Here is a 24264-nt window from a genome sequence, read left to right as displayed (position 1 = left end):
CATATCCGACGCTGGCAACCCCATCCGCGAAAAGATTGAAGACATTCTAAATTCCCCAACGACCGCACTTTTTGTTGACTCCGCGTCGGAAATGCATGAGACTTATTCGTCATTTTAGTGGAAGTGGCATGGAGAACCTGAATCCTATTGCTTCCCTGTGAAAGTTACAGTTTCTCACTTTGTAAAGTAAGGTACCGAAGAAAGGTATACCACAATCACATGAGTTATAGAATTCTTTAGGTTTTAGACTCTTACAAAGATTACAATTTACAGGGGACACTCAATAGTTTTCCTGTAATACACGAGTCCCGATTGAATATCTAAGTCGGAAGGATAGAACCCAATCGGCACATCTTAGAACATTCCCTATCACAAGTATCAAGATCCATGAAAAAATCGGACAGCTCTATCACACCCAAATTCTTAGTGATTGATGATGCCTGGCTAAAAGCCTGAACAAATATGATAAAATTGGCATGCCCACGCGACAGTGACACCAGAGTGGAATTTAGTTGGACAACCACGAAATCTTGGCGTGCAAATATACGTCACCTGTCATTTAGTCTTCTGGCAATTGAAATGGGCTCACCAATTAAATGATTAATTAGTTGCTTGGCAATCACTCCTTTTCCTAAGACCTAAACAACTTTAAGTTTAACGATCTATTAAAGAAAATGACATACATACAGATTTATCCGGGTCTCAAGTCTCAATATTAACCTGAATGATATAACTGTTTATCTCCACTCTCATCAGTCTCAAGAAATTATCATGCAGAACATCAAACAGGTTCATGCGAGCAAAAGCCATAAGAAAGCAAGAGAACTGTCACATTGCCACTTGCAATGACTCACTTGTGATGTAATTGTTGCTTCGTCCATCACTGATATTCCATGTGCATTTTCCCACTTCCTCATGTTTGTTTTGATACAAATAAGCAGCATGGCTTGAGAGGGCTCCCAAGGAGTCAAGAGTCCTATTCACACGAAGCAGAGCTTTAAGGAGAAAAAAATATGAGATCTGAAAAGGGCAGATATAATTCACTCAGCTAAAGATAAGGTCTGTGTCATCTAACATACCACAAAGAAGTATAGATAAAATTCAGAATAGCTTGTCACCCGGCTACGACCAAATCACAAGTCCTGCAAAGTATAATTTATATGGATACAGAATATATAGCTTTTTACCAAAAAATTATACAAAAGGGCACCGAGATGTCATGATACAAGCAAGCCTTCATCTAAATATGGCTAAGAGAAGACCGAAATCTTCTTGCAGACTTTATGACCATCAAATTTTTAAAATATATTATCACGAGAATAAAGAAACAACTATATATTTCCCAACTACTGTAATAAACAATATACAAACATACAAATGAAAAGAAACTCAAGATTACTATTGTCCATATCGATATGTTAAACGATCTATCAAAAAGCAACTTCACAAACAGTATCTGCTGAGATTTTGCCATACAGAAAATTATGTAATCCCTCTCATACATGAGCATCTTCCAAATATTTTTCCTGACAGATTGATGGCATCAGCAGTAGGTCAGCTGGTCAGGTCAGATACATTAGCAACTGCTCTTCGTTGATTGTAACTCCATGAACCATGTAATACTCTTATAAGCTGCAGCACAGCAGCAGCATCTTTGTCAAACTCCATGTAGTCACTAACAAGATAAATGCAGCAATCTGAGATCTACTCCAATGCCCTCCAGAGGATGGCGACCATGATCTCACATTAGCATCAGCAAACAATGAGATAATTTGAACATTTCAATGTTCCCCCATCAGGTTTTATGAGGTATGTCCATATCTTTCACCATGACATCCTGATAATATTGTTAAAACATCAAAATAGCATATTGATTCAATGAAAGGAATGTGTGAGAAATCATACAAATAATAATTGGTGTGTGCATCTCCTGCCTTTTTCAGTTTTCACTGTAACTACAAGATCTTTTAAAAGATTAGACTTTAAAGAAAATGGAAAAGTTATACTGTGCTCCAAACGGTAATAATCGAGCATTCCCATCTAACCTACTACAAGTACTGTTGTTGCATACTTGGTCTCGATTTTGACAGAACCGTTCTAGAAGCAAGAATAGAATTGGAAAAAGAAATCAACCAGATACTTATAAAAATTAACCAAGCTATGTAAAATGATGAAATACATGAAAATAGGAAGTTAAGGAACAAGATAAATAATAGTGTGATGCAGTTGTCCACAGTCCTTGGCATGCTTGATGAAATACACGTTCTGTAAAGAACATTGGAGTTTCAAATATTGAATTAGGATATTCTTGGCCTTCTACAAGTTCTAGTAAGTTATTTGTTTCAGCTGGGCAGACATATGTCCTGCCTAAATGCAAATTTTAATTTGTGAAGCTTCATTGAATACTACAGAAGCAGAAAGTGAGGATGGTTGCTTCTTATCATATAATTTTTTGCTTCTACTGTAGTGAAAGAGGACAAGAGATTGCAGAAGGGAAAGTTGGAAACATTTAAGAACCCTAATGCTTGGCTACTTCAGGGGAACATCCAAAGATAACAACAAGTAGAAAATTAATTGGGATAAAAGTGAGTTGATTTTATGGCTAAAAGCAAAGCCATGTGTTGGTACAATTGTGGACCGAGGCAATGGAAGGACTATTGTCCTGTGTTTCTAAAGGCAGTTGCAGTATGCAGGTGGCTGAGAGACAGCCTTGAATGGATGGTGCGGCTGTTCACACAGATGCCTAGGGAGGCTTAGTTAAAAACTTTACAAAACAAGAAAATTAATTTAAAAAGAAATGAAAGGAAAAAATAGAGATAACTTAAGGGACCATCATACATGTAGATAAATACCTATGTTAATGTAGCATGGTAGCATATAGATTCCAATTTTCATTCCAATCAGATTATACAATAATAATTAATCATATAAAAGATAAACATGCTCATAGTTTTAAGTGAATTCATGTCTGACATCACCTTTAATAGGAATGTCGGCCAATGAAAATACATAAAGCCATCCCAAGTAGATATGACAAGGCTGGATAGCTATGGTTATGATAGTTTTCACAGAGCTCATGTAACAGCTAGCTCTAGAAAATAATGACTAATTAATGCATAATCAGCAATAAACAGCTAAAGACAATCTAAAGAAGATTGGACGTTGTAACTAAAGTGTTTCGGCACCACTGAGAAATAAGGTTAAAACTTGTGCCCCCAACACACCTAATACCCTAATCTATCTAAATATACAGTCTAAACTTGACCTCGCTGGGCTTTCCAGGCTAAGGTGAGCTGTTTAGCCACCATGATAAATGGCTCGCATATAGGGTTATATGTGGTTGGGCCTTAAGCAAGGTGGCCGGAGAACTGCCTAAGCCTAAATGGCAACCTAGGCAGTCCAGCAACCTCTAATGAAATATTGCTATCATTACAGCATATTTGAAAGAGGCATAATGCTTAGTTCTCTAATTACTAGGGTTAACAAGTTAAGGGATTCTTACATAAACCAACCTCCTATCTACTATATTTTTTTCCTTTATCTATGGGTGCACCTTGGCGCAACAGTAAGGTTGCTCCATTAAGGTCACAAGTTCAAAACATGGAAATAACCTCTCAACATGTGAGGGTAAGGCTACAAATATTTGACTCTCCCTAACCCCGTGATGTCAGGGGCCTTTGCACTGGGTAACCTTTTTTTTAAGACAATCACAAGTACCAGCCAGCAGAGAAATAGAATATACTTTGCTGAGAAAAAGTAGCAATTATTCTCAATATCATGTTCTTTTACTTTTTAGTCGCATACACACAAGAGGGAGGTGGTTAAAATGTGATGTAATGCATTAGAAGGATGCAGATCTTCAATTTCATGCATAGATTTAGTTTAAATTTTCAGTTAGTTGCAAATTTGTTAATTTTTCTATTTTTTGTTTTCAATTCAATGAGTCTAGAGCAATGCCTGTTGTGCCGGTAATGAGCCCCATACCGATTGCCCAGCGACACGGTCGGTACGGCCCAACGTCGTGCCGTGCTGATTCAGTACCGACACAGTAGAGGCGGGAGAGAGGGAGAACGAGAGAGGAAAAGAGAGAAAGAGCGAGGGAGGGAGGGAGAGGGAAAGGAAGGAAGAGAGGGCCTTCCTCTTTTTCCATCTCCTTCTCCCCCTCTGGCGACAGCGTCTCAGTTTCATTGCCGGAAACATCCCAGTCGGCTGCCGGTATGGCTCAGAACCCTGAACTAGGCGGTTCGGGATAGTTCCGCCGACCATGGTCTAGAGTGTGTAAAAATGAGATTAAACAATCTCAAAGCCATTTTAAGTGTTAGATTGGATGATGCGTTTAGTAAACATTTGATACATTCTTTTGTTGTTTGTGGTATTTCTTTTGAAGGTCAAATCCTAGTTATCAAACTTGAGAGTTGCGAAGAATAAAATAGGTATTTATAGTTTTAGCTGGTTCAACTGGTTTGAAGTATTCTGAAAGTTTTAGATTCCAATCTAATCATGTACCAATTGTGATTCACAGCCCTCTCTCCCCCTTTTCTTTTTATTTATTTATTTACTTTCTTGGTCACTATGATCATCGTACAATTTATGTTGTTTCTTTTGCCAAAACTATCACTATTATTTCTATATATCTGCATGTAAGGCCCCAATCTGTCTGCATCTAGTTTCTTTTTTCTCTCTTTCACATCAGATTATTGCTTGACTGCGCTAAGTCACCAGTTTAACTACTATTTGATATAGAAAGAAATCAACGACCTGTTATTTGCCTAGTTTTGCAAAATTTCTTGTTTTGTTTGCTGGAATTTCTCCAAAACCCTTAGAATCCCAGTATTTCCACCAAGAGCCTCAGAATCTATATTTATGCAAATGTAACCTAGAGTTGCATCAAAAATGTGGCCCCCTGGACTAAATCCATAAAAAAGGACATCCCAGTGCATGAGGCTCCTACCATAACAAGATGTAGAGAGAGCCAAATGTACGCAACCTTACCTTCATGTGCGGATAGACTGTTTTCACATTTCAAACCTGGACATCCTAACTACAATGGAGCATTCTAAAGTTGAGGCCCTTGCTACCGGCCAGATGTACGCAATCTTATCCCCGTTTGCAGAGCAGTTATTTCCGTGTTTTGAGCTTATGACACCCAGATCATAATAGAACAACCTCAATGCTGCATTGAGGCCTACCCTTAAAGGGCATCCCAATGCATGAGCCTCTCACCACTGTAAGGTCTGAAAAAAGTCGGATGTACACAACCTTACCCATGCATCTGGAAGGTTTTTTCTGTCTTTCGAACTCATGATACCTAGGTCACAATAGAGCAACCTTACAATTACGCTAAGATAACAATAGAACAACCTTACCCTAGTTAAATCCATAATTATCGAAAATTCATTTACCATCACCACAGCAATACATTGCTCTGTCAATGCAAGATTGTCAATGCAAGATCAATTTGAAAAAAATAAAATATTCGGTAGTAGATCATGAAGCTCGTGTTTTGAGAGTAGACTGCATACAACAAAGTTAAAAGTAATAAGACTTTTAACCAAATAAGATTTTTTTTATTCCATAACATTGATTAATTCAGCTAACTAACTCATGAACCTAGAACATCCAAGATACAGATGTATCAGGAAGGTCGGTACTCAGGTACCTACATTTCAGTTACACAATCTAGGTCCTTCCAAACCAATTTGAAAATGTCAAACGTCACTTAATTTAACAGTTGCATTTTTAGGAAATCATATTCATAGTGGGAGGTTTTTTAAACAAGATAGATCAAAGACAATTGAATGCAAACATTTTAACTATAAATTTCAGGATACAACAACCTCATTTCATCTAAAGTCATCTATTTTATGTGATAGCAACGTATGACTTGTTAACTCTTCCACTGCAACTTCTAGCACTTCAACACAATAGAATGCTCGCTTGATTCATCCAAAATACAGAATATTGAACACCCATTTCTTTTTTATTACAATTATTGTCATTTTTTTTTTGTTCATTTTATCTTTATCATGCACTTACAGGATCCAAAGCAACAAACGAAACTATTGGCCCTTTTGTTCAAGTCCTCTTAGTCTTGCTATCACCAGAAAAACTTCCTACCTCAATCACCATGTCATCCCTATCACAATAATCTACCATCACAAAATTCGTCAAACTTTTCTGAATCTATTCATTTTCTTTCTTACCTTTGTTTTCCCTCAACTATGTAATCAAAGTTTTCTTTTTCTCCCTCCTTAAACTTGGAGGTGAACTTCTTCCAAGGAACAGCTCAGGCCTATGCCAGCAAGATGTTTCATGAAATAAAAGGTCTCAACCCTAACACAAATATTAGCACCACGAACATCTGCCATATATAATGTGTAGCCTATGACTAAATTAAGACCTATTTCATATTTGAGCTTCCTCTTTTTGGGTACAAGAAATTCCTTTGCTTAATGAATGAATGTCGATCAAAAATCAAATCACCACATTTTCAAGCCAAGTTCAAGTCAAGCATTATCAACTCAAATAACTGGGATCATTAGGTTGGGTTCAAAACAAGACAACTGAAGCTAAAGAAAAGTGGCTTATAGATTAGGAGGAACAGTCTACATTTATTGAAAAATAAGAGAAATGCTTGGAGAAAAAAGAGATCAGGGCATTATGCATTGTTGTCAATGTTGCCTTTTGTGATGTTGTCAATAAGGGCATTCCTACTAAATATATGGCGTATAAACTTTATTTTCGTAATGAAAAGATAATTTTTTATCCATTATAAAACTCTAAACCATAGTGCAAAGAATTGATCAATTAAGACATTAGCGGCTTTAGATGAACAGATCCACTTGTATTTTCCCAAATTTCATGTTTCGAAAATGTCATGCTTGTTGGCCAAGTCCACATGTCTCACCTACCCTAACAATATAACTTTAAGTCATATCCATCATTTTGCAAGTGAAAATGGAAAATTTTTCATGCCTCATCGAACCTTTTTGTAACCTTCTTCGTGTAAATTGTTTCCCACTTTTAATTTCAGCAATTTACCGCTTCCTTTCTTATTAGAGGACAATGTATCTTAATTTCCTGAAAGTGAAGTTTGGTTTGAAGTTGCATACATTCAATTGATGAGAATTGTTGTCGGTTGGTGAGAAACAAATTAACAGGATAGATTAATCATTTGTAATCTTCTTGGGTCTTAAAACATTTTTATACTCTACCGACTACAAATAAATGACAACCTATTGTATAATTTCTTTCTATATAAAGGAATTCTGCAACTCTTGAAATCTCAGTTGCTAAAATCAAGAGTGGGCGTCAGTGCAAGTGCAAACACGGTAACGCGAATATTCCGAAAACACTTAGTGTAAGGGAGAGCTTAGATGTGGGCCTTGTGTCAAGTTTTTGTGGAGTTTCTGAAGCGGGTATGGCACCCAAGGTAGATCTTACCTGTTACTAAGCTCAAAATAAGCCTCAACACAGAGCCATATAACTTTCTATACTTGTTCAGACTTCTGCATTTTTATGATTTGAATAACTCAATTAGGAGACCATTTGCCTACCCACATGATCAAAACACTTTTGGTCATGGAACGAAAAAAATACTTAAATATATATACACCAATATCTACTCAATACATTTAATAAGCTTTTAACACATTCAACAGAACATGTGAATCCAACTAAAATTGCAAGAAGTGATTGCATCCCTCAAAAAAATATGTAACAAGTTCTACAAACTCCACTACCTCGAGCTAAGTTTGCCATCAATGAAACATAAGACATGCAAAGCATCGAAATTTTGAGAATATAATGAGCAATACAGAACTGACTTCAAACAAAAACCTAAACTTTGATACAAAATCCAGGCAGAATTAATAAATAACAACAAACCAGTTAGTTTGACGATGACTTCAGGGCATGGCAGTGAATCCGGCATCGAACACGAACCCTCTGTACACCCCCTCATTGTAACCCGGCAAACCGTCCAGCCACCTCCACACACCGCCGCGACTCTTCCCAATCGCCTCCTCCTCCCACATCGCCAGCTTTCCCCTCACCCTCTTCCCCGAGAACCAAACCCTCCCGTCCCCTCCGAACACCTTCACCTTGTTATTCCCCCCTGCAACGGCCGCCGCGGCAGCCACCGGCCCCGGCACCACGCCGCCGAAGCACCGGTACATCTCCGGCGGCATCCTTCCTGCCTCGTCCCACTCCAGCGTCGCCAGATCCAACCTCAAGATCAGGACCGTCGAGCACGGCGCGTCGATCGCGAACGACGACCGCAACCCTCCGATCATCAGGATCCGGCCGCCGCCCGCCCCGGGGAGCAGCCGGGGCCGCTTCAGGATGTCGAAGACGTCCCCCCACTCATGCCGCTCGATCGGGGCCCACCTGCGGGGCCCGCCGAGGTCGTGGAGCCCGCAGGAGAAGAGCTTCCACTGGCTGCGCCACGGGGTGCCGACGTCGCAGAGGGTGTAGACGGCGCCGCCCATCAGGATCGGGCTCCGGGGCTTGGAAGGGAGGTTGAGGGAGAACTTGAGCCAGCGGTCGGCGCCGGGGGCGTAGGCGAGGGCGGCCAGCTCGGTGAGGACGAGGGCGGCGCCGCCGGGGCCGGCGAGGACGGTGCCGTGGCGGGACCAGGCGGAGCCGAGTGGGGGGAGGAGGCGGTACGAGCGGGCGAGCGGGTTACAGAGAATGAGGGACTTGGGATTCTTAGGGTCGCCTACGGCGGAGGGGGCGGCGGAAGTGTCAGCCCAGAGGTAGAGGAGGGAGGGGGAAGCGGTGACGGGGGACGAGGAGGGGAAGGGGAGGAAGGAGAGGGGTAGGCGGAGCCAACGACCGAGGGCGGTGTCGAAGGCGTGGAGGGAGGGGGTGGAAGCGGCCGCACGGGGGTGGCGAAGGGCGAGGAGGCGGACCGGGGGGAGGGCGGCGAGGAAGGACGGGGAGGAGATCGCGTCGCGGAAGAGGTGGCAGACGGAGCGGCAGGCGAGGGCCTGGAGGAGGGGGAGGCGGCCAAGGACGTTGTGGAGGGCGTCCGGCGGGAGGAGCAGGATGGGGGGGCTCATCGGCAGAGAACCCGACTCCTCCTCTTCCTGCTCAGCCGCCTCCGCCTCCAGCAGCGGCGGCGGCGGCGGGGGGAAGTCATACACGCGAGGCACATGAGCCGGGGGCATGGTCGGAAAAGTCTTTGAGTCGCCTATGTTTCTTCTTCTGGCGGGCGGGGGCGATGGTGGGAAGAAAGGTAGGTAAAGACGTAAAGTGGCTGGTGCTGGGGTTGCAGGGGCAGTATACTGAAGCCATATTTTCGGACCTGCCATTCTGATCTATAAAATCTGGACCGTCGGTGGCGTTATTTTATATGGCGGGTGGAGAAGTGCAGCTGTTAGGTGGTTGTGGTGAGGTGAGTGCTGAGCTGGAACGGTGTACTCTACTCAGAAAGAAGTAATATGTAAAGAGACTGGTTACGTTACACCCAAGCCACACTATCAAGCTGAAATGGAACAGATGGAGGTGTGGGTTTGGGTGTGAGAATGGGTGCGCCGGGACTGAACCCGGTATAGTTGGTTTTGTTCGTTTGTCTGCCTGTTGACTTGGAAGTGTGGGTGCGCATCTGGCACAAGAATGTCCTGCGAGGAAGATATTTTTAAATATTTTATTATTGTAAATTTTCTATATTTTTTTATATTCATTAAATATTTTTAGTATTTTAAATATTTACTAATTCTATATTTTTATATTGTTAGGAGATCTGGATAAGTCGATCTTGGTCAATCTGCTATGGACCGCTGAACCATGGCTCGAGCACCAAAATAGTTCTGCGACCATGTCAAGGTTCAGATCGTCAGTTACACAGCGGGGCTGCACTTGCACGTTAGGCAGACATTATTGACCTCCGCATCGAAGCTCCATTTTGGACATCTCGGTTCCAGAAGTAGAATTGCGAGTAACCTGGTGTATGCTATATGTGGCACGAGTTGCAAGCTCGTGCTGTCGTGCTCGAGGACGATTCGGGGTGGGCATATACCATCCGCTGCTTAGAAATATTTAAGCTATGATCAGTAGTAGAATGACCTTGCACGCAAAACACATGTATTGTAAGGCCTACGAAGCAGCAGATTGAGTAGCTTTTTATATGGCTAACCACTCTAAAGAGGCTCTATGACTAGAAGAGAGGAAATTATCCGGTGCACTCCGAAACTTGCTATCTTTTGATTTTTGGATGTATTCGCACCCGATATATATAATACATCCGCTTCAGTAAAAAAAAAAAAAAAGCTTCGGTTTTGGAACAAGCTACAACTAAAACAAATGCTGGAAATCAATTGACAGAACCAATTATACTTTTACATTTGATGATTCTTAAACTAGAAAATTAGATTTTTGATACTATTGCAGCTAAATCCTAAACCGAGGCCGGGGCGACCTAGAGGTCGGTTGGAACCAAGCTGGACAAAATGGCCTAAAGGTCAGAAAGCAGCTTACATTTGTCGCATAAATTTGATAGCCCGCGGAGCTTAAATCATTTCAATCAAAAAGAAAGAATAAGCTCATGCATTTTGCCAACACTAAACCATGTCACCAAAAGAGCAGGTTAATTTGTATGAAGTTCATAACATGTCCACTAACTGTTGAACCAAGGATATACATCGAAGTAAAACAAGTGAACTCAAGGGTTCCAACCCATTCTATGAGGATACTTAATAATTAGATTTTTGAAAAAGAAGTAATGACAAGCACCATTTCTATCACCTCAACCATCAGCGCAAGCCGGCGATTTTCGTGGATTTGAAGTCATGGCACATGCTGCACTCATCAATATACATTACATTTCAAAGTGAAGCAGCGAAAACTTCCTAATATTAATCTTTCTTTCTACCACAGAAGAAATGCATTCTTTGTTAATCTTTGTACATATAATTACAATCAGAACTGTTATTTCAACGATATTACACATTCGAGGCTGACATTCATAAACCGGATTACATAAGTGTTTGATTTGATTATACAAAAAGTTACATTTTACAACAGATTATGCTAATACATGCACATCTGCACATCAAACTAGGCTCCATAACTTATGTCAGCTTCTATTTATTAGTACATCAAGCAGGTACAAGAGAGGTTAATGGTTCCTATCTTCACATGAAATCCATTGGATCCTGTGGAGTCTGCGCGCTTCCTGATTGGACACTAAAAGATGGTTGAGAGCCATGGAATTGCAGGGCTTGATAACCAGTTTGGCTAGGCAACTGCTGTGGATGGGAGATATATGGGGACGCAGCCTGCTGGATTTCTCTGTTGAATGTATTGCCATCAACCATTGAGATTTCCCCTGCTGCTATCTTGAGCCGCTGAATTTCTTGTCTCAGTGTCTCATTCAGAGCTGTAAGAACACCAAAAATTTTTGTACGTTATATATGATGCAGAAGAAGAGATATCATCGAATGAGGAGGCATAAGTCAGAAACCACATTTAAAGTTAGTCTTCAGTCATGCAGTTCAGGTTTCTACGGAACTCTGGCCCCCATAGCTGCTCCAGTAGAGATTGGACATTCATAGACTTGAATGGAGTTGTTGTCCTGGTCCCACCATGTTATTCATAATTTTATTGAAGATGTTTAACAATAAGATCTAACCTGTCTTCAAACATTTGATGGTTTCACACCTTGCATGATAAACTACTTGGCTTGTATATAGTGAGAGTACTTGGACAATGAAGGATCTATGAGAACGAGGAAAATCCCTTAAATCCTGTCTACATGGTATATAATCAGTACAGAAATTTTGCAAGTCCAGATAGAGCAGAAAATTTTTAGCTAATTACCTGAAATTTCTAAAGCCGATTATTTATAAGAATGAATTTAAACACTTGATGAAATTAAAGCATTAACTCTATTTTTTAGTAGGAGTTATAAAATAATTTAGAACTAATCATTCTTCCAATTATATGGAGCCATAATTTACTAGCTTAGTAATTTCTGTCAAGGGCTAACACAGTATACAAACAATACAAAAAAAAAGCTATAGTACCCCAAAAATAAAAAATAAAAAACAAAAAAGTCTTAAGTAGTTGAAAGAAATACCATCACGAAGTTGAGCCTCTTTCTCCATAGCCTGCAACCGCAGCTTAAGTTCCCTATTCTCAGCAGTCAAGTCAGTTGTGTCTCTCTGTGAAGGAAATTTCAAGTACCAGTCACCGTACATATAACTGAGAACAGAGCATTGAAAAAACAGGGGGAAGAAACAAACTTAGAAGTAAAAGAGACGTAGTGCTTTCAATCTAAAATAGCAATGACTTTTGGTCGATCAATGATGGAAAACAGAAGATGCTGGAGATATAATGGAGAACCAAAGGACACTAAATGAAAATTGAAAAAGCAAAAACCTTTAGGCACAAACAAATTGAGAAAAAATTCTTGTTGGACTAAACCAGCTTTTAATGTGATTCAGTTGCCAAGCCTGTAGATCAAAATTGAGAGCTTTGCAAGGACTAAGGTTCTGGTAGTTGCAAGGTGGCTGCTATGCTTATGAAGATGTTTTGCATCATTAGAACCTTCCTATGCACTGGATGAATGTTGAACATTTGGCCCCTGGCATTGTGGCATGTGGATGAAGGGTCTGAAGAATTGAGAGCAAAGTTGAACTTCAAGAATTTAGCTTAATAATTTGAGGAATACATGTTAAAGCCAGGCCTTAATGAATAAGTAGCAAAGGAATGCCACTAAATTATCATCTTTGCTATCCCCAAGCAATTGCACATAGAAACATGTGATAAATAGAATTAGACTGGAATTGATGAAGTGGAAAAGTGCAACGTAACTTTACAGAGTAGTGAGCTATGCAAATTGAAGCTGAATAAAACCAAACTTTATACAGTGATGGTGGTTGATTTGTGAGAGTGCCAACTGAAGCCAAACAATGCATTGTCTATAGTGACAATAATCACAAGATTGGTAGTTCAGTAATGTCTCACTCCACGGACTCGAGGATGGGAAAGGTGAGCTGTGAGATGCAGAACAAAACTATGTTACCTGACCTGGGAATGTCAACAGGTGATCTAGGAAGAGAGAAGGAAGGAGAGCTGTGGCGATTTCTTTCAGTATCAATTTCTGAGTACAACGCCAATAATCTCCTTTTACTGCAGGCCACTAAAGTCCTTTGAAAGACTTGACTGGTCTGCATCCTTTCCCAATTAAGGCTGTAACAAAAAGAATCAAGAAATTCCAAATCTTTCCTCACTGAGACTCTAAAAGCAATCTAAAATCCTCTCATATTGAATGTTTAGGCTGCATTTGATTGCAGGTTAAATAGAAAAGGCCCTTTACTCCACTTGTTCAACTTAACCCACAAAATGTAGTCCATTCAATCCAAGCGTAAACTTTCATACAGCCACTTTTTCTACTTAACCCAGAATAAATTACTTGACCCTACATGGTGGACTAATATATTCCAGAGTAAAGAAGCATAGTGGTAAGCCTATTTACTCTGGATTAACTTGACCACTACCAAATGCAGCCTTCAAGTTTCCTAAAAGACTCTTAATTTTTCTCAAAAACATAAAATAAAATATTCCTAATTGATAGATCTCATAAAAGATCTAAATCTTCATTAATTACAATAATTTTGATGTCAAGCAAAGCATCAGTCTGAGCTATCTTTTGACTGCATTTGTCAGGAAACCAGCAAGGGGCTGATTGATCAGGTCCTTTGCTGTTTCTTTGCTGCACCAACAGGCCAACTTAGGGCCTTAGCCAAGTCATCATCAAGCCCAACCCATTACAATTTTTTTGTGCATGTTATGCCCAGACCCAGCCCTTTGACATCCCTACCTAGACCCCTCAGTCCACCCCAAAGATCTGGCACACATCAACTAAGCTTGAGTATGGTTATGACAGTCGGGCATGGATTCCAAAGAGGAAATCCTTAGGCCTTGGTTAGGAAACGACACATTTTGAGTACATGACTGCACATGGGTGATCCAATGTGCAGCCATGTTTACTCAACAAGTGGATGGAAGCTCCCATCTTAAAGCAATCAACCCTCCTCATCCTAACTCTTCTACTCACTACGTGGTATTCAAAATATATAATCTAGAAGGAAAAACCTAAATACGAACCCCAACTAGGAAGATGGAAAACACACACTTGTGCCAATAGAAAACCTACACACAGACACATGATACTGGTGCCAATAGGAAACCTAAACACGCGCGTGTTGGCACATGTGCACACACACTCACGAGGAATACCGAGTGTTGGTACCATGAATTGACCTGTATCGATACTACATGCGTATGGCATCAGTATGGATACCGAAATCAATACTACGAACCATGCCAGCATCCACTCCGGCACACTATTCTGATTGTTTAATAAAAATGAATATTATTACGACTCATTCTATTTGACAAAAAGAAATTCTATTTTAAATTAAGAATTTTTTTAGATACTAATAGGAAGAAGTAATGATTTAGATACTAATCAGAAGAGAGCATCTAATAAATAATCCAAGGGGAGAGAAGGGTTTTATAAGATTGCAGAGGTGGCATGAAAAGATCAAATGATGAGAACAGTCAAGATTGGGAGCATCAAGCATATAAGGAGATGGAGGACAAATTCATACACCTTTCTTACAATTAAGTGAAAGGAAATGAAACTTTCCTAAACTTCCCCGCCCTCAGATGAAGATTGCTACTACCTTGGAAGAAAGGTGGGAGTTGTAGCAATGACCATCCTTCCTCCTAGAGCATTGAACACTACTGATAATGGTGGAAAACCAAAGCTTGGGTTCATTTTCATTTTTTCTACTCTAGTTATCCTTTTTCATTTTTTAAGATATTCCAAAACAAATAGAGATGGAGGCAAGACAAGGAGTGCTAGTTGCTTTAGGATGGGAGCCTCTCATCCATGCACCATGTGCACTTGATCAACCATGCACAACCGTGCACTCAAGACATGTCCAGGTGGGAAATAATGCTCTCCAACTTAAGGAAGCTCTAAGAATAACTTAAGGTAAAAAAAGAGAATGAAAGTAGAATAAAAATATTATGCCTTTTCAGTAAAATATCTTTGTTCTATTTGTCATAAGCATTCATAAGCACCCGATTTTTTTTTGGTAAAAAATAATTGTCCTCCTCGGAAATAAAGGAGCCAAAAAATGGAATTTGATGAGATAAAGAAAAATGAACTGAAAAATGCAGGTTATTACCACCATCATTGTAGTTTATCCTGCGACCAACTGCAGCCTTAGAGAATAAGAGAAATTGATACCTGGACATATACACACACCTACACTATGTTATCATTGCAAGGAGTGGTTTAACAATGGCAACCCAGTGCAGCGAGCTAAGTGTCCTTCGCTTGCCAACAGGTTGGTCAGCGGGTAATGAATTAACCTAGCCAGAGTCCAAGCATAACTAGGTAGTTTATCTAGAGTCTAGGGAAGGTAAATGTTAGGGAATAATTAACTCGTTGGAGGATATTTTCAAGATCAAGTATATACTACAATATTTAGTCCTCATCTTAGTTGTGAAGAACTGGGCTTTAGAGGAAGAACTAGTTGATGGCTTTTGTCATCCTTGGGATATAAGGGGCATAACGAGACTCGCTGATAATCTTTTTTAGGTTTCATTTCTATCTAAGAGGTGGTTGGGTGAAGCAGTGAGGTCAGGAATGGTTACTTTGTCAGGTTCATGGTGTCTTCAAACATTGGCATAGGGAAAAGGCTTCGCTAGAAAGTCTCCTACTATTAGAGTTGACGGATTTGGCTCTTCATTGTTGGAAGTAAAGATTTGGTGTTAGTTACTGGCCTCATGGATCTAGAGGAGTTGAATCAACATATTGCTAAGAGGCTACTGTTAGATGAGAGGATATTGTTAGTCTTGTGTGGACCTCCTTACATTATGCCTAGGAGCATAATAATTGTGTTGGGTGATCACGTGTATGAATCTTCCCTAGAGGTGGAGAAATATTTTGTTTTCAGGCTAGGAAGGTTTAAGGGCACAGGGGGTTGGCAAGCAAGATCGTATGACAAAAAAATTGGGAGGAAGCGTGTTTCAAAGCTTGGAAGGAGGAGAAGGAGAAGATTTCTATTGGTGGGCCATTGGTGGTGTCAGAAGGTCTGAATCCATTTTGAGTTTTGTTATATGCCTAGGGTGACATAATCTTGACTTGATTCACCACCACAATGATGATTTTGTTGGTTTCATGTTACATATTGATAGAATGAAATAGTCTAGTTGCCACCTTTTACTCAAGATATAAAAGAAGTTTTATGAACTCTTCCTCCAACAATAACACAAGCTAAACACACTCTCAAGTTCAATTTCTAAGAACCAGAAAAATCATCATAAAAAGGTCATGATATAGCTTTATCTTGCACCAATTGCAACTTATCTGATGGAGATCAAGATAGGAGACAGTAAATTGCTATAGTCATAAACCTATTATAACTTTTTTTAATCAACTCTTTCCTCAGGTTTAGCAAAGAAGTTTGCCAAAATAAACTTTACTATCCAACTATTGCAAGCATTCAAAAAATAATGCATGAAGTAAAATAGCTTGATTAAGTAAATTCATAACTCCTACCTGTAGCTGTGAAAGCTGGGCCATGAGAGTGGTTGCTTCTGTCTGAAGTGTCCTCACCTTTGTCTCAAGCTCACTAGTATAACGAATTCTCCTCTCCTTCGATCGAGCAGCAGATTGCCTATTTGCAAGAATCCTACAATCCAAAAAACATAAAACGCACATTTGATATATAGTTTAGCATCACGATATTGACTTAAGAACAGTGAGGTCGCTAAAATACTAAAATATCCCATATCATATCAACTAGAGGAAAATTAAGTGGAAAAACCAGCAATATAACAAAATAAAACAAGGAGAAGGACAAATTTAACAGAGAAAAATGTTCTCAGAAATCATTCATGCAAATGGGGAAACAAAATAGCAAACTAGGGAGGGAGTAGTGAACTCAACAATACCAATCGGATCAAGTATAGAAATCATGCTACTTTAAAGAAAATAGGGAAAAATCTAAGAACCGGAGACTTTATCAAATACAAAAGTAGGTTGAAAAGGAGGAAAAATCAGACCTTTAAGCTCTCTTTGTGAGGGAAGCAGGGCATACATACCCTAATATCCACTATCCAAACAAATCAATCAAATTAATCATACTATTTCAAGCAAAACCCACAAATTTTGAGCCCCAGAACCTCATAAAATCCAAACAAAAGTGTAAGAGAGGTCGGAAAAAAATCAGACCTTTTAGCTTTCTTGGGATCGATTAGCGCCAGCTCGGCGAGCTTGTCATCCGACATTGCCTTCTTGGCCAAATCCAACCGCCCCGCCATCTCCCCCTCAAACGTCGAAATAGACCCGTCGACGGAGCCGCTGCGCCGATGATGCGCCACCTTACCCAGGACCCCGCCGCCGGCCGACGGGCTCCGGAGTTCGAGGCCATCGAAGAAGGCGCCATCGATCGACACGCTCCTGTGATGTCCAGCGGACCTGACGGACGACTCCGGCCCGCCAGCAGCGGTGGGGACCGGGATCGCGGCGTCGTCGTCGAGGGAGGGGAAGTCCACGTCGTCGAGGGAGAAGTCCGGATCGGAGTCGAAGAGGAGGTCGTCGGGGAGGTGGAGGATGGTCTCGGAGTGCGCCCGGCGGTGGCCGGAGCGGCGGGGGTTGGGGCCGAGACGCGGGTCCGAGCGGTGCGGGTCGGTGGGGCGGTTAGGGTCCATGGCTGCAGTCCACCGGAAGGGCAGCTGGGGGAAGGGTAGGTGGACATGATGACGACCATGATGTAAGCATTTATAATGGAAACAAGACAATGCATCAAACCGGAAAGAATATCAATCAGACAAGTATATCCATATCAGATGACTGTATCTACATTTATATTTATTAAATAACATAAATCTAAATATAGATACATATATTAATTGGAGGTAAAAACTTTGAGTAAAAATAAATATAAATAAAATGGATAGTAAATCACGTGATATATTTCACTTAAAAATTCATAAGTATTATATAAAATTACAAATAACTATAAATAGAATTGGATATTTGAGATACGGATTGTATAGCTCTCTATTTATATTTTTTTTACAGATATAGATATAAATATCGATATTAGTCAGATACTCAATTTTTTATCCATATCCGGATAGATTGAAATACGATAATGACCTTAATCAGGACGGATATTATCTGGTTCACTTTTACCTCTACATTGAACCCAATAAATTTGTTAAAGAAAAAATATTAAATCCAGTATAAAAGTGGAGAAATTATATCTTACATCATGTGCTCCATTTGGTGGTGCACCACACTAAAAGTGAATTGTTGTCCTCCTCACTTCATGTAGTGCACCATAGATGTGGTGCATGTTGTATAGAACTAATTATTAGATGGGTCAGATCCATCGTAGATATGAAATGAATTTAAATTTATATAGTGTTTATGTGGATATGTGTGATTTTTCCGCAAACAACCTGGGATTCAATGGGATTTCATCTGATACATGGATCGCAAGTCATGTAATGCACATCACCGATGCATGATGCAACCATATCATGGGATTTAATTTGATGCGCACATCCTTTTGTTCCACATCAATCTATGATAATTTTTTTTCATTATCACCAATAAGTCCATCCTATTAGTTCGAGCTTATGTCCGAAGATGAAGATCCAAAGCTGAGAATTCGCATTACGCCATAGAACAAGATAGCTAACGGATTCCATAGGAAGAGAACGAAGAACCAGGATGAAGACTAAGAACTATACCGACTTTAGCCACCGAACCGATACGTTGTTTGTTCGTTCGGTAGTCTTTGTTAGGTTTTAGTGAAAAGCCAAAGAAGGTCGCGAACTACCAGCTAAAGAAGTGGAAGAAAGTCCCTAACTTCAAATAAAGAGCCCTTTTCGCACGTTTAGGGACCCCTTGTACCCTTCCTCATCTAATTTAGGAAAGTCCTCTTTTTGATTAGCCCATTATGGACATATTTAGAATGAGGAGCTAGTCAACACCAACCCTTTTTCCGACAGGGGAGGAGTTAAGAGCTCGACCCAGGCCTCTTCCTTTGTCCGAGAGATTTGAGAAGAAGGAAAAAATATTTTTGTTTAGATAAGATTAGATTCAAAATATATTATCTACTATTATTTTTGACCTAACATGTGGTCATTGGCCTCCTAAGTGGGTGGTAATGTTGCACATTGCCACACTCATAGGCCCAGCCAATTGCATTGCATAAGGCATAGGTAAGGATTCACATGGACCACATCGTCGCAAATATTTTTTTTAAAAAAAATAATATTGTCCGAAATATTTTTTTTCAAAAGAATATTGATCACTCAAATGAGAAGCTTGATTATTTGCCGAAGCAATAAGTAGCTAAAAAAAAATCTAAAATACATGTTCAAACTAATTCTAATTATATTCAAATAATTGTACCTACTTAGAAAGAAAAATATAATATGCCGAATAATATTATACAACAATATTGCCTTTTTCATAATTATTCATAACTTTTCTATAATCATTTTAAAAAAATATGCAATAAAAAATGATAATGGAGAAGAAAGGGCATTCTGTGCTCAAGTTAATATTTACCACGTAAACAATTATTCTTTCTAGCTAACAAAAAGAAATAAATTTAAAAATATTATTTCACTTAGATCATATTTTTATGTTTGTCAACCTAACCAATCTTGTATGACCTAAAGTATGCAATGGAGAATCAGGGTGTTGGTGGACCCAAAAAAAAAAAAAGCTTTTGTTCGGTATCAAATCATATGCCGTTCATGATTTTCTCCACTGCCTGTGTTTCAAATCAGAATCAGAATTAGAATGGATTAGAATAGGAACATAAATGATAATATTTTCTGACGTATTTGGTTTGTGACTAGAATCAGAATCGAAATTGAAATCGGATTTGAATACCGCAAAAGAATCAGGATTATATTTTGGAGGATTGGAGCATTTTTATTCCCCTTAGAATTAGAATAGGAATGGAACTCTCCTCAACCAAATGACTGAAATGCAAGTCACTCATTCCTATTTTCATCCTAGAACCCAACTCTCTCCAATCAAATGCAGGAAAAAGATCCATAGTACCGAAAGAAACTCTAGTTTTCAAAAGAGGTTTCGAAAGAAGTTGAATATTTTCTTTTAAAAGTAAAAACTAAGAAACAAAATTAAATTTTAGAAAAAATGTAAATAACTGACATATTTATACGTTTGATCATGTATGAACAGGCTGTACAAACAAGCATGCATAAAAAAGTATAGAACAATAAAAAATAATGAAACTTTGCGGTCTTAAGCTTGTATGCAGCTAAGGTTAGCCTAGGATAAATTATGCATTTGTCTTCTTATCAATAATTTTCAGACCAAAATACAACCCAATTCTGTCCTGCCATAACAATATATATATATAGCATTAGAATTTATAAATTTATTAGAAATTAAATATTTATGAGAATATTATTAGAATTTACAAAGAGATAAATAATCAACCGTGGGGACTCCACTTATAAAAGAAGAAACCTAACCCAGGTTCAAAGTTTAAGCACCACCCCACTAGAGACCAAAGAGGTACAAAACCTAAAATTTGAAATTGGAAACTCCCATTTCCTAAAGTTACCAACATATATATATTAATGAGTCTGTGGCAGTCGCGTGGAATGCATACTCCCTTCCCATTTAATAATGCCCTCTGTCCATGCACTTAGCCATACAAGCAAGTTCTTGCCTATTCAGCAATCCATGAACAAAACTGCGCCCCCTATAACAAATGTGCTTCTATATATCATAAACTATCAGCTTCTTATGGAGAATGGTGTTTTTGTACTCAACTAGGTGTACTTTAAGTTAATAAAGCAATGGAAGAGAGAAGTAAAGGCAATGGGAGAAAATAGCATTCGGAGTTGTACCCTCTTTAAGTGTTGTCAGCATAGAAAACATTATAGGATGTGAACATAAGCATGTTTAGTTTGGAAGGGGACCTACCCCTCTTATATACTTGATATTTGGAGGAGCACGAGGGAGTGTATTTCCTAGATGACTAGACATATCTATAATGAGGCAAACAATGTTGCAGACCGGGTTGCCTTTTTTGTGGTGGAACATTCCGGAGAAGTGTTTTGGACTGACTTGTCAGCTGTCCTGATTGTGTTTCGTGATATTCTATTTTCTGACTTTATGAAATATATCCATAGTAGATATGTATGAACCGTCCGCTTTATTAAAAAAATAAAAAATAAAAAAGTGAAAACATAGAAGCATGTCGAGTAATTTGCTTCCTGAACCCTTTTTTCCTGGAAAGTTTACCAATCATTATAAATAGGATAATTGGAATCAATTCAAGAGAAACAAATAATACATACTGCAAACATAATAGGGTGCCTGCCATTTTTAACTGCATAAATGGAAAAGCAGTTGTTGTATCCACTGAAAGTCCCAAAAAGCTTTTTCTTCTCATCCTTTTTTTCTGGTAAGTTAATCTCTCTCATGAAAAATAGGATAACTGTAATCAATTCAAGAACAAGAAATAATACATTTCTCAAATTGAATAGGGTGCCTGCATAAATGGAAGAGTAATTGCTGTATTTGCTGTAAATTCCAAAATGTTTGTCTTCTAATAATCGTTTTTTTTCTGGGTAGTTTATGATCTCTATCATTATAAATAGCATGATTGGAATCAATTCAATAGCAACAAATAATGCATACCTCAAATGGAAGAGGGTGCCTGCTATTTTGAACTGCATAAGTGGAGGAGTAGTTGTTGAATCTCCTGAAACTTCTAAAAAGTTTATCTGGAACTGGAACATGAATACATGCATTTTTCAAGCAATACTATAACCAAGAATTTTGATCAATTTGAATTCCCTAAAGGCACCATAGCGAATCAATTTTACTTGAATTAAAAGATGATATAATAAGTAGAAGTTTCTGATCAACATAGTTGGAATGCACATCCATTGTTCTATTCATACAATGACCCTGAACAGGCTTGGGTTTAGTGGCTCTAAATATACACAATGGCCACCAGTATGCAGTCTTAAATATATCCACATAAGGTTCAAGTGAAAAACAGTAGTTGTAAAAATTAAGAAATCTTTGATTGTATCAACTTCCCAATATGATTCACTTTATTTTATTTATTCATCATGTGATTAACTTGTCTCCATTATATTCGTTTCAGAGAAACTACTCAATTATCTTTGCATATATAACCCTTGCATGATTTGTATCAAACGTTAATTACATAGTTCATTAACGTACCAGATAATCACAGTAATGCTAGGCTAGTTTCCTACCTTTTCAAGCATATGTTCATTACTGATTGATTGAGATTTTACATATGAAACAAATGATTTATCTTATAGTCCTATTCTTCCCAGAAAAACAAGTCTAATAGAGGTGAATGCTCTCCCTTACTGGTCTAGCTTCCTTAAACTACACTCTATAACTCTCTTTTTCACACAACTAATTTAGCTATGAAGAGCACATTTCTAAAGAACCATATTGTTGAATCTAATAGAAAAAGGAAAGGAATGGGACATCTTTTGAATATATTTTTTTTCATTAAACTCTTTTGGATGGTTGCACCACAATCCACCTCTACTATGGACACCAACCATGCATTAATATAAAACCCTCCCCATGGGGCGTCTTTCATGACCTCCCCTCCTTGCCTTCACCTTTTTCTTGTATCTCTTAGCCCATTTGTCTCTCTCCATGGATCACAACGAAATCAAGCTCGCAATCGATGGCATTGAAGGCCAAGATGACGACCAAGAGGTGTCAAACTACTCCCAGAGAGCCCAGTGGCTGCGAGCTGCGGTCCTCGGAGCCAATGATGGGCTTCTCTCGACTGTTTCCCTGATGATGGGAGTTGGAGCAGTGAAAGATGACGCTAAGGCCATGATCATTTCAGGCTTGGCCGGCCTGGTGGCCGGGGCTTGCAGTATGGCAACTGCAGAGTTTGTTTCAGTGTACTCACAGTACGACATCGAAGTGGCGCAGATGAAGAGGGAGAAGCAGGCAAAGGGTGATCATAATGGTGAGGGCATCGATGAGGGAAACAGAGATCGCCTTCCAAGCCCGGTGAAAGCGGCAGTAGCATCAGCCTTGGCCTTTTCTGCGGGGGCGATGGTGCCGCTACTGGCTGCAGGGTTCATAAGAAGTTATGAGGTGAGGTTAGGGGTGGTTGCGGCTGCCGCGAGTGCGGCGCTGGTGGTGCTTGGCTGCCTGGGGGCGGCACTTGGCCGTGCTCCGGTGGGGAGGTCTTGTGTGAGGGTGGTGGTGGGGGGTTGGGTGGCCATGGCAATGACTTTTGGCCTGATGAAGCTCTTTGGCTCCAGGAATCTCTGAGGAGCATCGGCAGGTCTTCAGTTTGGATGGGCATTATAGGGGGTCTGAATTGTCAAATCTCTCTCTCTCTCTCTCTCTCTCTCTCTCTCTCTGTGGGGAGGTAATACGGATGTTATGGAGTGAGGATAAAGGTTTATTCATGTCATTTATGTGGACTGGTGCAACAAATTTCTTGGCTTTATAAAGCTTATTTGATGAGTATATTTGTTTACTAAATACACCTGACTTGTGGTAATCTCACACGAGCCCATTTGGTTTGGCTGGGGACTCATCGAAGTATTTATAATTGAATTTAAATTTTTAGCCCAATGAAAGTAGCTTAAATGAAAAAAAAAATATGTAAGAATTCATGCAGGATACATGTTTAATCCAACATTAGCGATGCATTGGATCGATCTTGGATATTTATATGGCGCCAAAAAATTCTAATAATACTTTTTATCCAACTTTTTTAGATGATATTATTCACGATCATTGCACATATGAAATGAACTTAGATTAGATTATTTTTAGGTTAACCTAGATTAACTTATTGTTGTCATTACTCTCTATATCCAGACATAAGAGAGGTGTAGCCCTGCAGCAATCAAAAGTTAGAGAGCACATTTACAGTACAATATATGCTCGTAAAAATGTCGAACCATGAAATATGACATAACCTGCTGCCCTCCTTTTTTTTTCCACACTTGCTTTGGTTCTAGTTTAGCAATAAAGCTTACATTCTGGGAGTCAATTTGGCTCCCCAAGCACCTTTATTTTTGGGTAAACAACATACACTCCACAAGCACCGTTTGCTGAAAATTGGATCCACAAAGCCCCCTGCATGCCACATACACCATAGACGAGCATCTACGTACGACTTTATCATGCCAGTGATCTTTTCCAGA

At 39.4% G+C, this 24264-nt stretch overlaps 1 protein-coding gene and 2 pseudogenes across 3 annotated transcripts; 1 reads left to right on the top strand and 2 right to left on the bottom strand.

The window, feature by feature from the left end:
- Positions 1-690: 690 nt before the first annotated feature.
- Positions 691-9319, bottom strand: LOC103704347 (SKP1-interacting partner 15 pseudogene; annotated as a pseudogene). Of its 2 annotated transcripts, XR_005514008.3 has the most exons (3): positions 7888-9314; positions 1080-1142; positions 691-976 (listed from the first exon to the last, which is right to left on the bottom strand). The product of XR_005514008.3 is annotated as an SKP1-interacting partner 15 pseudogene, transcript variant X2 (transcript). The 2 variants fall into 2 exon arrangements; XR_015975027.1 differs by lacking the exons at positions 691-976; positions 1080-1142 and adding an exon at positions 1321-1837 and having other exon boundaries at positions 7888-9319.
- LOC103704348 (transcription factor VIP1-like) lies at positions 1321-17803 on the bottom strand. The gene is made up of 5 exons (XM_008787598.5): positions 17258-17803; positions 16583-16715; positions 12080-12164; positions 7888-11380; positions 1321-1837 (listed from the first exon to the last, which is right to left on the bottom strand). Exons 1-4 carry the CDS (start codon positions 17734-17736, stop codon positions 11136-11138), a joined length of 942 nt encoding a protein of 313 aa, XP_008785820.2. The 5' UTR covers positions 17737-17803; the 3' UTR covers positions 1321-1837; positions 7888-11135.
- A 4938-nt stretch (positions 17804-22741) lies between these two features.
- On the top strand, positions 22742-23467 carry LOC103704413 (vacuolar iron transporter homolog 4 pseudogene; annotated as a pseudogene).
- The last annotated feature ends 797 nt before the right edge of the window (positions 23468-24264 follow it).

This window comes from Phoenix dactylifera, chromosome 2, assembly GCF_051530095.1.
Source record: "Phoenix dactylifera cultivar Ajwa chromosome 2, Ajwa_hap1_PhDact_Kaust_v1.1, whole genome shotgun sequence".
NCBI lineage: Eukaryota > Viridiplantae > Streptophyta > Magnoliopsida > Arecales > Arecaceae > Phoenix > Phoenix dactylifera.
Note: the sequence above shows the minus strand (reverse complement) of the source record. Positions and strands in the feature narration are given on the sequence as shown.